This window comes from Mus caroli, unplaced genomic scaffold (genome assembly GCF_978045245.1).
Source record: "Mus caroli unplaced genomic scaffold, Mus_caroli_1 scaffold_2, whole genome shotgun sequence".
NCBI lineage: Eukaryota > Metazoa > Chordata > Mammalia > Rodentia > Muridae > Mus > Mus caroli.
In genome coordinates this window covers 256358-272208 of record NW_028227257.1, presented here as the reverse complement: position 1 = coordinate 272208, position 15851 = coordinate 256358, and the positions used below count along the sequence as shown (strand labels likewise).

At 48.0% G+C, this 15851-nt stretch overlaps 2 protein-coding genes across 3 annotated transcripts in view; both read left to right on the top strand.

Moving 5' to 3' along the window:
- The window catches only part of Prpf6 (pre-mRNA processing factor 6), a 55715-nt gene extending 46085 nt beyond the window's left edge, over positions 1-9630 (top strand). For both annotated transcript variants that reach the window (XM_085831368.1, XM_085831372.1), the window contains 8 exons: positions 689-827; positions 2497-2616; positions 2893-3069; positions 3568-3701; positions 4558-4649; positions 6521-6635; positions 8805-8931; positions 9391-9630. In XM_085831368.1, the coding sequence (XP_085687494.1) occupies positions 689-827; positions 2497-2616; positions 2893-3069; positions 3568-3701; positions 4558-4649; positions 6521-6635; positions 8805-8931; positions 9391-9543 (1057 nt within the window). In that variant the 3' untranslated portion in view covers positions 9544-9630. The remainder of the gene's footprint in view (positions 1-688; positions 828-2496; positions 2617-2892; positions 3070-3567; positions 3702-4557; positions 4650-6520; positions 6636-8804; positions 8932-9390) is intronic.
- A 1875-nt stretch (positions 9631-11505) lies between these two features.
- CUNH20orf204 (chromosome unknown C20orf204 homolog) lies at positions 11506-13440 on the top strand. Its single transcript, XM_085834809.1, has 4 exons — positions 11506-11538; positions 12595-12870; positions 12968-13120; positions 13306-13440. The coding sequence occupies exons 1-4, from the start codon at positions 11506-11508 to the stop codon at positions 13438-13440; spliced, it is 597 nt and encodes a 198-aa protein (XP_085690935.1).
- Positions 13441-15851: the final 2411 nt, after the last annotated feature.

The following is a 15851-nucleotide window of genomic DNA, read 5'->3' as shown; positions in this document are numbered from 1 at the left end:
ATGCTGCTGCTTACTCACATGTTTCAATGGTTAGCTCCCTCCCACAACCTATTCTTTCTTTGCGGCTAGCTCTCAGACTGATGAGGAAAGTCATCAAGACTTGGGCCCAGGGCTCTGGGGAACATGGTGGCGTTTCTGTATGATACGGTTTTGCATATCCTTTGGTTTGCTTGTGAACATGAGGGCATGTGGGGTTCATCAGTGAAGGTGCTGTGACCCACAGGTAGTGGTGGCCAGAAGTGACCCAGAGACTTCATACCCAGTATCCAAGGCTGACAAATATTCTAGCTCAGTAATATCCTTAAATCACTCGCAATGAGACCTTTTTTGGGGGAGGGAGACAGGGTTAGGGACCTTAATCTTTATTAGTGTATCCAGGGTATCCTCTGAGCTTCAAGATAAAAAGGCCTTCACTGTCACCAGACTGCCAAGTTATCAGTGCCCAGGATACATGGCTATAAAAGGCTCTGCTGTTTAAACAATGCTTTGCTTTATAGAGCACTCTTCAGTAGTTGATTTTAGATTCTTTGTTGGAAGGAAAGATTTCCCCACACTCTCCCCATCGTAAAATCTCGTAAATCATTAATAGTGCCGAACTTTGGAGTGGTAACTGTCTTTTCAGCATCTTAGTAGCTGTATGCCCTGATTTATGGCCCTGGCTCTAGTGACCATGTCCTCTGTCTTTCAGGGAATCTCTGGAAGCACTCTTGCAGAGGGCTGTAGCCCACTGCCCCAAGGCAGAGGTGCTATGGCTCATGGGTGCCAAGTCAAAGTGGCTGGCAGGGGATGTACCTGCAGCAAGGAGCATCCTGGCCCTGGCCTTTCAGGTAGGTGAAGGATACCTGCCCTGGAAGGGGCCATGAACACAAACTCAGATTTGGTGCTACTGTAGCCTCAGAATTTATTTTATACATATTTTTTAGGATATGCCATGGTCTAGTCTAGAGACACTAAATTATATGCATGGCCTGATCTATGGAGTCAAAGCATGAAGAACACCCCAACCAGGAACACTGACCTCTTAGTCATACTTAGTATGACTGTAGGCCAAGTATTCCAGAGTACAAGGGCAAAACATAAGCTGCCAGGGTATTTAGTACCTCTTTGAGAGTGGGACCAAATTACAACAGTCATACTTACCTGGACTGACTAGGTCTGCTGTTACAACATGTATCGTGTGTATGTGGCAGGCATGGTGACTGTGTGTATGTGTGTGGGTGTGTGTGTGTACGCACTAGAGGTCAGCCTAGAGTGTCTTCCTCTATTGCCTTCCTCTTGATGTTTATTTTAAGGGCAGGATCCTTCACTGAGCCCCAAGCTTAGAGCCAGTTTGGTTTATCTCACATCAGCTGTCTTTAGAACCTGTCTGTCTTCACTCTCCAGCACGGGGTTACACATGTGCATTGCCATGCCTGACGTTTAACCACTGACATTGCCCAGTAAGCACTTTACCCACTGAGATATCTCCCCAGTCAACATGTAACATTTGAAAAATACTTCTATCAAAAAAAATCCTAATATTTTATCATAACATAGGTGTTAGATTTTTTTTAATGTTATAGGGGACTATATAAATATCAGTCTAGTATCATAGCCTAAGGTCACAGTAAAGTTTGGTTTTTTTTTTGGTTTTTCGAGACAGGGTTTCTCTGTGTAGCCTTGGCTGTCCTGGAACTCACTTTGTAGACCAGGCTGTCCTCGAACTCAGAAATCCGCCTGCCTCTGCCTTCCAAGTGCTGGGATTATAAAGTTTGTTCTTGTGAAACAACAGAAACACCAGAAAAAGAGCTAACTTGGGTCAATCTTTTGCTCCAGCTGTCACTTGGAAAGGACAGAGGAGCAAGTGGTAGTGCTGTGCAGAGTGATTGATGTTTTCTCGTCTAGTTGCATGCCAGAGCTCTAAGATGGTTGGTTCTCCTTTCCCATAAAGTAGGCACCATGGCCATGTAGCAGAAGTCCCAGAGGAGGGTGGATACAAGTTCTGAGTGCACCACTTTTATGTCTCCTGGACTGTGTGTTTTTGTGGCTTGGCCCATGCCTTTGGGAGCCCTTTACACGTCATTATCTGCACCTTGAACATCTTTCTACCCTGACCACGTGGTGTGGCTAGCCAAGGGGAAGGGATTAAGTTAGATAGAGCAGCTCCTGACACAAGGCATGCATTTTAGAGGCTATGTAGAATTTAGATGGATTCTAGAGAGGGCGGCTCTACAGCTCTAGCATTGTTGCTTCATCTGTACAAGAGTAAAAACAAATGTGAAGTTTTGGGTTTTTTGTTGTTTTTGTTTTGTTATCCCTTCAGGTAAGCTTGGGTCCTGGCTGAGGTCTACACATTCATCCCCTAGTTTGTAGCTTATGCAGGAGTGTACTAATACTAGTCCTGCATCAGGGAGAGGACCAGCTCAGTTTTGAGGCTGCCTGTTTTTGATTAAGCATGATCTAGCCTTGGTCACTTCTGTGCTGAGCCTTTCTGATGCAGCTGTGTTTGTTCTCCAGGCCAACCCCAACAGCGAAGAGATCTGGCTGGCGGCTGTGAAGCTGGAGTCAGAGAACAATGAATACGAGCGAGCCCGGAGGCTACTGGCCAAGGCTCGGAGCAGTGCACCCACTGCCCGTGTGAGTGGTGACTGGTGGGTTAGGGAGAGTTGGCGGGGTGCCTCTTGGCTCCCGCATGGCATTTGGAAGGAGAGAGATGAGTGGCACAGCTTAGACCCCAGCCCTGTCTTGGTATTGGCTTTAACATGCATCCCTTTATTTATCTATACCTTTTGTATTTGCAGAAGAGCTAATACAAAAACTGATGAGGCCCAGGACAGATGTGTGAAGATGTCTGTGACTTCAAGCATGTGATGGGAAGTGTCCCTCATGTGACAGTGCTGCTCTGCTTTGCAGGTATTCATGAAGTCTGTGAAGCTGGAGTGGGTTCTGGGGAACATCTCTGCGGCGCAGGAGCTGTGTGAAGAGGCTCTGAGGCACTATGAAGATTTCCCCAAGCTCTGGATGATGAAGGGGCAGATTGAAGAGCAGGGAGAACTGATGGAGAAGGCCCGGGAGGCCTACAACCAGGGGGTGAGCCTCTGTCAAGGTATCCCAGGGAACCTGGCAGCATGACATGGCAGCAGTCATTCCCACGCTGGGAAAGAAGTGGAGGGCCAGTGGTCGGGGATAGAACTTTGTGCTTGGAATTGAGCCTTTGTTCTTCCTGTCACTGTGGGTACTGTGTTTTTTTCCTACAAAGTTGCACACCCTGTGTTTGGGATGTATAGGGTTCGTTCAGTACATCAAAAGTCGTACAGTGAGCACATTGTGTACGAAGTGCACATCCTGCGTACGCATGTGCATGACACATATTCAGAGTCCTACAGGCATCCTTTACCGTACCTGTATACAACACAATTGCACACAGTAACCCGATGCATACCTGTTTGCATGTGCACACTACAGAGCCATGTCAAGTATGAAGCACATGTCTTAACAGCCCTAAAGTGCTCCTAGGAGCTGACCACAGGTCTCAGTCTTTTGTAGATGCCCTCTGAACACTTATTTTGTACAATTTTTTGGTCACAGCTGAAGAAATGTCCTCATTCCACACCGCTATGGCTCTTGCTTTCCCGACTAGAGGAAAAGATTGGGCAGCTGACACGTGCTCGGGCCATTTTAGAGAAATCTCGTCTGAAAAACCCAAAGAACCCTGGGCTATGGTGAGTTCTCGGTAATCACCTCAGTTCCCCCTTTAGAGGCTCCTCAGCTCCTTCTTCATTTTACCCAGGCTCCTGTGGACTCAATAATAGGTGACAGCTTTTATGAGGGTCATAGTCCTGCTTGGGAGAGCTGGGTCTAGATGGTAAGTGCACTTTTGGTGACATGTTCTGAGATGTCAGGGAAGGGAACTGAGAAAGTGGACTATAAAAGAGGTAACAGGAAGGCCTTGAGTAACATGAAGAAACTTGCCAGAGGGAGCTGAGTATGGTGGTACTAATATTCCCTAGTACCTGGGAGATCAATGGAGAAGGCTAGTGAGTTATGCCAGGTTGGGCCACATGATGAGGTGTGGGTAATGGATGCAGAGTCCAGCTAGGGGTTAGACAGAGATGAGAGAGGACACTGCTGGGGGAGGGGAGGTCATTCTTAGGTGCCTGCCATGTGGTGATCATGTATGGTCTGCGTTTGTTCCCTTGTCTTCACTTGTATCTGAATCCTGTGGAGTCTGGGATCTTAGATGGGAATGCTGCCTTCTAACAGACTGTGGACACCAGTGCTACCATTCATGTAGAGAATGGAATTCTAACCTCCTTCTAGGAGACAAGAGCCTTCCTTTACAGGCAGTGGGGAAGAAGCACTTGCTGAGCAAACTTGACAATCTGCGTTTAGTTTAATGGAACCCAGTGTTTCCAAAAGTGGTCCTCTGATTTCCTCCTATGTGTGGTAGCATGACAATAATAATAAAGTAAAAATGCAAAAGCCTTTTAAAAGGGTCTCTCTGGCAGAAGGCCAGTTGAAGTAGTTGGTTGTGCTATGATAGATGGGGATGTCCCATCCCTGGGCCTGTTTTCCTAGGTTGGAGTCAGTGCGGCTGGAATACCGGGCAGGGCTGAAGAACATTGCCAATACCCTCATGGCCAAGGCGCTGCAGGAGTGTCCTAACTCTGGTAAGGACTCCTGGCCATGCGTGTCGTATGGCACAGAGGAAATCTTCTGTGGGGTGGGATCAGTTGACTTTCAGGGACTCCTGGAAGACACATCCTGTATGTCCCATTTTAGTCTAGCTTTGCTGATGTGGTTACAAAGACTTCAGACTAAACCCTCAGTTCTAGTATAGGACAGTTTGATTTCATGTTCTGAGGCACTACCATTTTTCTAAGTTTTTTGGTTTTTTGTGGTTTTTTTTTTTTTTTTTTTTTGGTTTTTTGAGACAGGGTTTCTCTGTGTAGCCCTGGCTGTCCTGGTACTCACTTTGCAGACCAGGCTGGCCTCGAACTCAGAAATTCGCCTGCCTCTGCCTCCCAAGTGCTGGGATTAAAGGCGTGCACCACCACGCCCGGCACTTGTGGTTTTTTTTTTTTTAAGATTTATGTAAATGGGGGCTGGAGAGATGGCTCAGCGGTTAAGAGCACTGACTGTACTTCTGAAGGCCCTGAGTTCAAATCCCAGCAACCATATGGTGGCTCACAACCATCTGTAATGGGATCTGATGCCCTCTTCTGGTGTGTCTGAAGACTGCTACAGTATACTTACATATAATAAATAAATCTTTAGAAAAATTTATTTTTAAAAAAAGATGTATACTCTATCTGCATGTACACCTGTGTGCCAGAAGATGACGTTGGATCCCATTACAGATGGTTGTGAGCCACCATGTGGTTGCTGGGACCTCTGGAAGAGCAGTCAGTGTGCTCAACTTCGGAGTCATCTCTCCACTCTCTTAAGCCAAGTTTTAACTTTGATTATTTTTCTTACATATGGTATATAAGAAATGTAGTCAGACAGTAGTGTCATCTACCATCTGCCTTGCTAAGTTTTCTTCTGCTAGTAGTGGTAGTTTTCTTGTTTTGGTTTTTGTTTTGATTTTTTTGCTAGACTTACCAATAACCTCATCTAGCCTCTGTGGGAACTAGCAGGTACACCTTCTCCCCTCTCCCCTCCCCTCCCCTCTCCTCCTCTCCCCTTCTCTCCCCTCTCCCCTCTCCCCTCTCCCCTGTCCCTTCTTCCCTCTCCCCTCTCTCTCGAGACAGGTTTTCTCTGTGTAACAGTCCTGAGTATTGTCCTGGAACTTACTTTATAGACCAGGCTGGCCTCAAACTCATAGAGATCCTCCTGCCTCTGTCTTCAAAGTGCTGGGATCAAAGGTGTGCACCATCCCACCTGGCTGCTTTCTTTATTTTATTTTATTTTATTTTTTATTTTTTTTTATTATTTTTTTTTTTTTTTGGTTTTTTCGAGACAGGGTTTCTCTGTGTAGCCCTGGCTGTCCTGGCACTCACTCTGTAGACCAGGCTGGCCTCGAACTCAGAAATCCGCCTGCCTCTGCCTCCCAAGTGCTGGGACTAAAGGCGTGCGCCACCACGCCCGGCTTATTTTATTTTTTAAAGATTTATTTATTTTTATTTATATGAGTACGCTGTAGCTGTCTTCAGACATACCAGAAGAGGGCATCAGATCTCACTACAGATGGTTGTGAGCCACTATGTGGTTGTTGGGAATTGAACTCACAACCTCTGGAGCAGTATGATGCTCTTAACCATTGAGCCATCTCTCCAGCCCCTGCTTTCTTTATTTTTAACAGCAGTATGTGACAGTGCTTTCAGATTATCATTGCCCATTGCCTGTTTGCTGACTCAGTAAGAATGAAAGCTATCCGATTCTGTTCTGGCGAGGCTGGTATAATTCAGATTACTGGGTAGATGTTTGAGACCCTTGTGGTTGCCCTGAGTATACCCTTTTTGGGCAATCCTAAAGAAGAGGGTGCATTTCTCAAGCCAGAAGTGAGGCTGAGGGGTAGATATTTGCTTGTGAATTTCAGGTATCCTGTGGTCTGAAGCTGTCTTCCTTGAGGCAAGGCCCCAGAGAAAGACCAAGAGTGTGGATGCCCTGAAGAAGTGTGAACATGACCCCCATGTGCTTTTAGCTGTGGCTAAGTGAGTAATTGTTCTTTTGGGATAACATGGGGTTCTGGTATAGTTTTGACAGCCTATTTACCTGGCTATTCTGACTTTTTTGCACAGGATGAGCTACACGGGCCTCAGCTGCCAGAACTCCTGCTCCAGTGTTCTGGGCAGCACTCTGTTGCTAGAGGCCTTGAGGTGCTGTCTAGACATCTGTCTGGTCACTCCCTCTTCTCAGCCTCCTGGGTTCTTTGGCTCATCCTCAGCCCCAGGCTTCTGATGGGACTGTTGCCTTTGTTTCAGTACCACATGGGGCCTGGATTACATGCAAGACAGATTTGTTGATATTGGTCCACACAGAATTTAAGTATTAAGCCAAGCCCGTTTGACTGACGGGGCTTTATCTGAGAGGTTTTTGTTTGGTTGGTTGGCTGGATGTTTGTTTGTTGAGACAGGGTTTCTCTGTGTATCCTGACTGTCCTGGAACTCACTTTGTCGATCAGGCTAGTCTCAAACTCAGAGATCTGCCTGCCTCTGCCTCTGAACTGGTGGGACTAAAGGTATCACCATCACTGCCCAGAAAACCAAGAGGCTTGCACTTTCATTGTGTTAGCAGAACTCAGACCCTTTCAGCTCAGTGACCCTGGGAATAACCTGCTGTAATCCATTGTCCTGGAGTACAGAAATGATTATCCATGGTTCATATGAACTGCAATGTCATCAAGTGATTTAATCACCTCCCAGCACAGGACTGTGCCACTGGTGGAGACAGAGCCTTAGACCAATTTGGTTTTGTTTGAGTGGCATTGAGTGTTCAGATTCTGGTGCAGCTACCTTCACATTGCTACCTGACACCTCTATAGTGTCTGTAGCCCTAGCAGATGGCCGAGGTTTTAGGTCCCAGCCTTGCTAGCTTAGGCTTCCCTTTCCCAGAGTAACTTCTGTATGCTCTCAGCCAGAGCAGCCATAAACCGTACAAAGGGCTTTATTAAAGTAAATAATTCACTCATTGCTGTTCTCAAGCCAGTGTTCCATGTGCCTCCTATCTTGAGTTTATGTTCTTTAAATTACAGTTTATCTAACAATGAGCAATTAAGAGTACTATATGGCTTAAAAAACAATCAAGTTATCAGCATGAAATTTTGGTCCTGAAAGCAGCCCACACAGCTGCCTGCAGTGGAAAGGTTAGCTGTGCACCAGCTGCCACACTAAGACCAAGTGAATACAGTCCCAAGTCCTGGCCCTGCCAGAGTGATCCCCACAGCATTCCATGCCACCTTCCCCATTGTACACCCTGCTATACTACAGTAACTATGTGGGGGTGGGGGGGTACCATGCGACCCTATGTTGGTTTCTTTTTTGTTGTTGTTTTATTTTTCTGGGACAGGGTTTCTCTATGTATACCGACAGGCCTTGAACTCAGAGATCCACCTGTCTTTGCTTCCTGGGTGCTGGGATTAAAGCCTCACTTCTAAGTTAGTCTCTAACAGTCCAGTTCTTGGCTTCCTGCCAGACTTAACCTTCGGATTTCTATTCAAGTGTCTGTGAGTGTCAGGTACAACAATCATGTGCTATGGTCTGAGTGTCCCAGGTCCCCAGAACTGACCTGTGGAAGCTGATCTTTGTGTTTGCTTAGGTTGCTACGAGGGATAGACAAGGGAGGTTAATAGTGTAGGGTTGGTGTCTTATTAAGGAGCAGTCTGAGTTTTCAGGTTTTGTTTTTTAAATCTGCCTTAATTAATGTTTGTCAAGGTTAGTTTCACATTTCATTTGGCCCAGATAGTTTTAAGAAGTTAAGATCTAGCCTGGTGGAGGTGGTGGTGCATGCCTTTAACCCCAGCACTCAGGAAGCAGAGACAAGCAGATCTCTGTGACTTCCAGACCAGACTGGTCTATAGTATGAATCCCAGGACAGCCAAGATGGTTACATAGAGAAACCCTATCTTAAAAAAACAAAAAATAAAAAGAAGAAATTAAGATCTCACTGTGTATAAATGTTCTAAACAACACTGTGGATCAGTGAAGGATCTGGAATGACCTCCAGGGAGCCCTGAACCATGACTCAGACCTTTTCTATAACATATTTCTAGGCTTGTTGGTCTTACCAGGAGCAGGGTACAGCTGATCACCTACATAGAATGACTCCCAAGCATGGTAGACACTATTCTATGTCCCTTGCTCTAAGTACTTCTCCCACAACAGGTTGTTCTGGAGTGAAAGGAAGATCACCAAGGCTCGGGAGTGGTTCCATCGCACTGTGAAGATTGACTCAGATCTGGGGGATGCCTGGGCCTTCTTCTACAAATTTGAACTGCAGCATGGAACTGAGGTGAGGCTACACTAGCACACTGGTGTGCAGTGATAATCTGCCTGCTTCCCTAGCTATTCCTGAGACAGTAGAAAGCTCCATCTAATCCCTGGGGAAGGGGAGGCAGGAAGTGGCCAAGACTAGGAGCCCCTCCCCTGTTGAGCTTCATTGGAACCATGCTTATAAGGCAGGGGGACCAGGGTGTCCTGGGGTCCTCATTGGAAGTAGTGGCTAGACCACGTTGAATCCAGGAAGTACCTAGTTCAGAGAGTGTACCTGGCAACTTGTGGGAATCAAAAAATAGGGAGTATGACACGATTCAACACAGAGATGCACTGACTTTGAGGGCATGTTCCACAAGAGAAGGAGATGGCTTAAAATCTGCTGGGGCCAGATCTACAAGGAGACAGGCAAGACCTGTACCTCACAAGACGTAAACCTCACAAGGAACCCACCTAAAGCACCCTTTTGTCTCCCCAGGAGCAACAGGAGGAGGTGAGGAAACGCTGTGAGAATGCAGAGCCCCGACATGGAGAGCTGTGGTGTGCTGTGTCCAAGGATATCACCAACTGGCAGAGGAAGATTGGGGAAATCCTAGTGCTGGTGGCCGCCGGCATCAAAAATACCTTCTGATAGGAGGGGTGACAATAGGAGCAACACATGGACAATGGGCACAAACCCTACACTGTCTTTTACTCATTAAAGGTTTTTATAGAGTTATGTTGGGGCTAGGGCCTCACTTGTTTTTCTGTTTTGTCCTTGGCGTCTATTCCCCATGAATGATGGTCAAGTCTAGTCTGGTTTGGATGGAGCCTCCTGAAAGTGCTTATGGGCTCCAGATAAAAGCATAGCTGGGTATTGAGGGCTTGCTGAGATTTTTGTGGAGATGTTAAGAGTACAGGCTATATGGAAAATATGGGCTCTGTCACAGATCTGTGATACAAGAGGCTGAAGGTCACATGGGGACCAAGCTATAAAAGATTGAAAGGCTTGTAGAAGTCCCCATTATTTCGTAGTCACCTGAGGTAAAATGCGACTGGCAGGCACCTTTGCTTAACTTGGAAGGTGTGAGCTCATTCTTTTGCAGTCGAGGACAGGAGCAGAACCTGCTGATTGATTGATGCTTAACAGGCTACTTGTGTGCTGATTTGGGGAAGTACTTCTTGCTTCTGTACCGAGGAGTATCTTAAGAGAGTTGCATGGGCATTTCTATGGAGATATCCATGGGGTTTCCTTTGATGAGGGACCATACCCAGTAGTTCCTTCACAGATGAAGGGCAAAGAACTTGACTACAGCATCAAGCTGTAGTGGTTTCTTCTTTTGACTGAATGAATGCAGTGGAGCAGTTACAGAAGAGTATACTTGGGTTAAGTTTTCTGTAGGGCTGTGAAAAAAGTCTGGATAGCCTATAGTGTCAAGGTTATCTTTCCTGTCTGTGAGAATGGAGGATATTTTTGTTACTGAGGTGGTCCCCAACTCCTTGTGTATCACATTTATTTATTGGGTTCATGTATGCCACAATTTGCCTGTGGAGGTCAGAGGATGCCCCTGGGATCACACAAGGCTTGGCAGCTTGCTGCCTTACCCTGCTGGGCTATCTCCTCAGCCCACGCCATTGCTTTGCTTCTGCTGGAAGAAGTTGAGCTTTGCTCAGCAAAGATGAGTTGTGTTCCAGAGGCTGCTGTTATGCTAAAGGGAAACAGCAGCCCTGGGACTGGACTGGGCCTCTTACTCCTGGATAACCCCAAGGTTTGGAGGGATGAAGTGGGGCCAGTGATGGAAGTCTGGGAAGTCCCAAGTTCCAAACTTGCTGGGACAAGTCTGTCTGAATATGGATTGGGGCTAGCTTGCCTATCAGGAGAGACTATTGTTCTCTCTGCCCATTGAGACAGAGTAGGGGTCTCTGAGGGTTTGGAAACTCAATCTAAGACCCAGAGAAGCCCTGGATCTGCTGCAACAAGCAGCTGCTATGCTCCAGGGTCAGGTTAATTGGGATTGGGGAGGGGTTGGGGAGGGGCTAGGGGCCGGGCTGGGTTACTGAACTTTTCCTACCCTCCCTTGTCGCTCCCTCCCTTTGCTGGAGGAGCCAACTTCAAAAGCCTCTCCACCTGCCCCTCAGCTCTATCTAGGGAGGACCCATCGGCCAGTAGAGGACCTTTTGTGGCTGCCAGTTGCCTATTTCATTGGCCACCCAAAGACCCAGAGGACCCCAGGATCAAATGTGTGTGGCCTGCTAGAGGGAGTAAGGGTGGGCCAGACCCTGAGAGGCCTATGGTGAGCATCTGGGGCCTTGGGTCAAGGGGCTGGACGTGGGCATAACAGAGGGGGGTATGTGTCTTTTTCCCTGAGCCTCATGGAAACCCCCAGATGTTTATAATGGTACCCCATAAAATGACCATTGCAGGTCTTATGTTCTGACTTTCCCAGAACCCTTTTTCTCTTACACTGAGTTAAACCTGAGTTGTAGGGACTCCCTAAGCAGCCAACCAGTCCCATGTTGGTGCTAGATACACTAGCAGTCTCACTGGCTGGCCTAATTGGCTCTTGTTCTTAATGTGGTCTGATGGGCTGTTCTCAATATTCCTCCATTGGCCATGGTACTCAGTGACTTGCAAGAGAGTTCTTCGGTTTGCTGTTATCCCAGGCAGAAGCCCCAAACCCCACCCATCTCTATGTGGGAGTTTGTGGTATGCTCAGTTCAGCTCTCCTGCCAGGGCTGGGAAGCTGAGTCCTGTCATTTCGCTGGCCTCACCAGATTAATTTTCCAGCTCAAGTAGACTGCCTAACTCCAGCTGGGAGCCTAGAGGCAGATTTGGGAACTAGTCCATTTGAAGGAACTGGGGTTCTGGGGACCTTCAGTGTCCTAATTTGTGAGCTTTCCCCAGCATCAGTCCTTTCCATTCAGGGTGGGAGGAAACTTGTTGGCAGGCTTTGCTTTTTCTCTTGCTGTCTCTGAGTGCCGCCCCCCCCCCTGCCCCCAGCCTTCCCTTCTCATTGGGAGCGTATTTTGGAGTTCTGAGCCATTGTTTTTGCCATAGTTTTGGCTTTCTGTGACTGGTTGTGATTGGAGTTCTCATACAGCATAAAAGCAAAGTGGTTTACCCCTAGATCCCTTCTTGTTCTCCCAAAGGACTTGAGATGTATGTACGAGAGAACAGCCAAGAGACTGAAAACCAGGGGATAGGAGTGGGCTATGACTAGTAGGTATGGGTCTGAGCATGGTCAGGGGTGAAGCTGTATGAGGGATCACTTCTTGCTGTATGCCCTCCCCTACTCCACTTCCTGTACAAAATAAGGGAGCTCTTACACATCCATGGTACTGTAGGTGCTCACTTTTCTTCCTCTCCAATGTAGACCATAATGCCATCCCTTGTCTCTGGACCTGTTCTCTGTCACCTTCCTAGTCCCTTTGGGGCTCAGTGAAAATTTCCCCATGCCCCACTCCACACTCCACAAATGTTCACAGAACATGGCTATCGTATCATGGATGTGTTTGGTTTGTCTCCTTCTCTAGGACTGCCCAAGTTTATCATAAGCCATGGCCAGAGGTTCTGATGAGATTTTCTATCTCCCAGCATCTCAAACATGAGGGAACACCCTTTGTGGTCACTCCGAGTGTCTATGGGGCCACTTCTTGTGCAGGGAGGCCTATGCTCTCAGCCCTAACCTGGTGTCTTCTCCAGGTGCACCCAAAGCCTGCTTTCTACATACTACCACTGCTTCTGGCGTTTCTTGGATCTGCCCTGGGCTGGCCTGGGTCCCAGTCTTGCAGTGTCCAGGAGGTACTCCGCCACTACCAAGCCGTCATCTTCCAGGATTTGCAGACTGCAATGCAGTGGGCTGGGCTGGGTGTCCAACACACAGAGCCTGGATCCCGACACCACCGCTTCATTCAGAAAAACCTGACTGGAGCTGGTGGAGGTCAGGGACAGCCAGGGACCTCCTGTAATGCCCAAAAGGTATGGGGAAGGTTCCCCCAAACAACTATTTGTTTACTCCTCAGGCCCCACCCCCATGTCCCTCCCCTGCTCTGGCTTTCCTTCCTTTCCAACTCAGGAGAGTAGCATCCTACTGTCTATTGAGTCCTTGGGTCAGACCCTTCTTGGGAGTGTGGCTGGAGTACCCCACAATGCATTAGAGAAAGCGGCATGGACAGTGGCAGTGCGCACCGAGGCAGTGATGCGCAGACACTGCCGAACATCCTACAGGGTATGCGTCCTCAATCTCCCCTCCCCTAAGAGCTATGGTATACCAATGGCCTGAGGCTTTGGACTCAATTAGGGCCAACTGATCTGATGACAACCCACTTCCCTCGTGGCTAAACATGAGCTGTGAGATGAAGGCAAGGGTGCAGAATCTGTATGCACTGACTCACAGCTGGTCTCTACTAGCAGATCCAGCAGCCAAGGAAGCACGCGGTACAGCTGCGCAGCAGTCGGAGGCGGCTCCTGCTACGTGCCCTATACGCTGTCGCCACCTGCTGGGAAAAGCTCTTTGCGCTAAGTGCCATGGCTACGGGCGAATTCTAGCACTGTCCCTGTTCTCACTCCCACTTGTCACAGAAGATTGAAAACAAACTGATTTGATAGCACCCTCTCAGCTCAGATTGCCTGCACTCAAAGGTCCAGGATGTGTATACACCCATTGAGGCCCCAATAAATGGAGCTAGTGATGTGATCTGATGCTTCTTGTCTTTGCCTGACTGGTTGTGGGTCCTGGTCTATCCAGGGATCTGCACTTCAGTAAGGGTGGGGCTTGTACTTCACAGTGGCAATGGCTGTATCTCCCTCATACAGCAGGGGGCGTGGGTGGGACGTTGGCACGGTCCTCGGTCCTCGAGTAGTGTGGGAGGCAATGAAGCCTCCTGCCCCCACCCGACAACCTGGTTAGGGATTTTAAAACGTCATGCATCCGTCCTGCCCAACTCTGGACCGGAGGAGAGGGTGGAAATGGAGAGGAGGGGAAGGCTGAGCTTGGTGGATTCAGAGCAAAACAACCGGATAAAGGAAACAGGACTTAGAGGAAGCCAGCCTTGCTGCCCTGGCCACAAACTAGACTAAGCCATTTCCTGCTGCCACTGGGGGATGGTCAGGGTGGGATGGGGGTGGGATGACTCCACATACTGCCTTAGTCTTGTCTGTTGAACTAACTGGGCCGACCCCAATACCTACATAAACCTGGGTGTCTGCTCTGCCACAATTCTATCCCTGAGCAGAAAGAGGCAATGTCCTCACCCCCCCAATCCCCCCCTCGTCCTTGCCTCATAATAGGATATGGATCCCAAAAACTTCAAAGATTATCTTTCTCTGTACCTTTCAGACAGACAAACAAGGGACAAAAAAGGCAGTCTAATCTACAAGAGCAAGAAATAGCACTGAAGTTCTTCATGCCTCCATTCCTAGGTGCAGGTGTGATCTGCCCAATGGGACCTTTTGTTTCTTTTCGGTTGAGAAAGCTGAGAGATGGAGAGACCATAGCTCCTTCCTTGATTATACAACAATCATGTGCTGGAGGAGCTGGGGTCAGTGGGGTCAGGTTTAGACCCAGAGTATAGTGTACAGGAGGGAAATGGAGCTTTGTGGACATCAGTATACATTCTATTCTTTGATTCAGATTTCGAATGGTCTCAAAGCCATGATAGAGCACAAATATAGAACATTTTGATTCTTCTTTATGGGGTAAGAGGCAGTGTAGACAAGTACAAGGTGGGGTGTACTAGAGAGGGCCTAAGTACAAAGACCTTCAGCAAAGTCAAATCTAAAATGATTCTCCCCCATGTGTGCATAGTGCGTACTATGTATATGTCAGCTGTTGTGAGGGGTTGAGGGAAGCCTGGGCCATTGCAGGGTCCTGGCCCTAGGGCCTGAGTGGTTGGTCATCTTGTGCTGGGAAATACCAGTGGAAGAGAGGTGATGGCTGTGGACTTGGACTTATATTGGTGAGCTCTATTGGTATGCTAGGGTATAGCCAATGTCCAGTGTAGAGAAAAAGGTCTGATTTTGTTGAAATATAAGCCATAGGGCAGCGGAACTTTAACTAAAGAGTGGTCAAGTGGGATCTGAAGAAGGTTAGTAACAGCCCGGGCACTGAGCCCTGAATGTCAGTATGGACAGCCCTCCATGAAGTTCCCATGGACCCATTTTTCAAAGCAATCTGTACTTATCCTTGCCCCGACTTTAGATCCTATTGGGAAATTACTTCAGTTCTAGTAAGTATCCCTCAGCTACTTCCCACTCACAGCTACTCCCCACTCACAACTACTCCCCATCTTGTTGTCCCATCCTACTGTTTAGAGAAATCAGGTATGGGGCAGGTGGCAGGCAGGGAGATAGCCAACAGAGTGTCCTGATTCCCACCTTCTGCTCCTCAGCTGAGGAAAGATCAAACAAACTACAGCCTCCTGGGACTGGAGGTAAAGCAGGGGCCTAGTTTCAGGGAATAAATGTTGATGCCTAAGCCCTGTACCAGACTACACATGAGAGACTACTTGAATCCTGCACCCATGACCCTCTGCAGGAGTCCTGAAAGCATCAGCCTGTAGTCACCAACCACAGAGGAATGACTGTCCTCTTGCAGGACAAGGACACCCACAGGAGTCCTCAAGAGCCCTCAGAAAGGCTTGGAGCTAAAGGGCAAGTCAAGTGCTACTGAGACCAGCCCAGGGACCTAAAAGGAGGCTTCTTGGGCTGCTTTGTAGTTGAGGACAAGGCATATCCTTGTGCATACATACCATATTCTTAGCACAGAAGCTGCCCCACAGTTGTTTGCTAGCTGCGGACCAGCTAGAACAGACCTTGGAGATGCTGAGGCCCAGACATGAGGCTGGAGACTGCTGCTATTATCCTGTCCCACACAAGCCTTTTCAATGCTTGGCTTTCCAGGGAGGTGGGGCTATGGCCCAGAAGGAAGGGCTGTGTGAGAATTACAGATGGGACCCCCA

What these genes read in the sequence shown, in the direction of transcription:
- CUNH20orf204 (XM_085834809.1), top strand. Translation starts at nt 11,506, where the DNA reads ATGGTACTCAGTGACTTGCAAGAGAGTTCTTCG. An exon ending in ACTTGCAAGAGAGTTCTTCG is followed by an intron (nt 11,539 to 12,594) that starts GTTTGCTGTTAT and finishes TGTCTTCTCCAG; the next exon opens with GTGCACCCAAAGCCTGCTTT. An exon ending in CCTCCTGTAATGCCCAAAAG is followed by an intron (nt 12,871 to 12,967) that starts GTATGGGGAAGG and finishes TTTCCAACTCAG; the next exon opens with GAGAGTAGCATCCTACTGTC.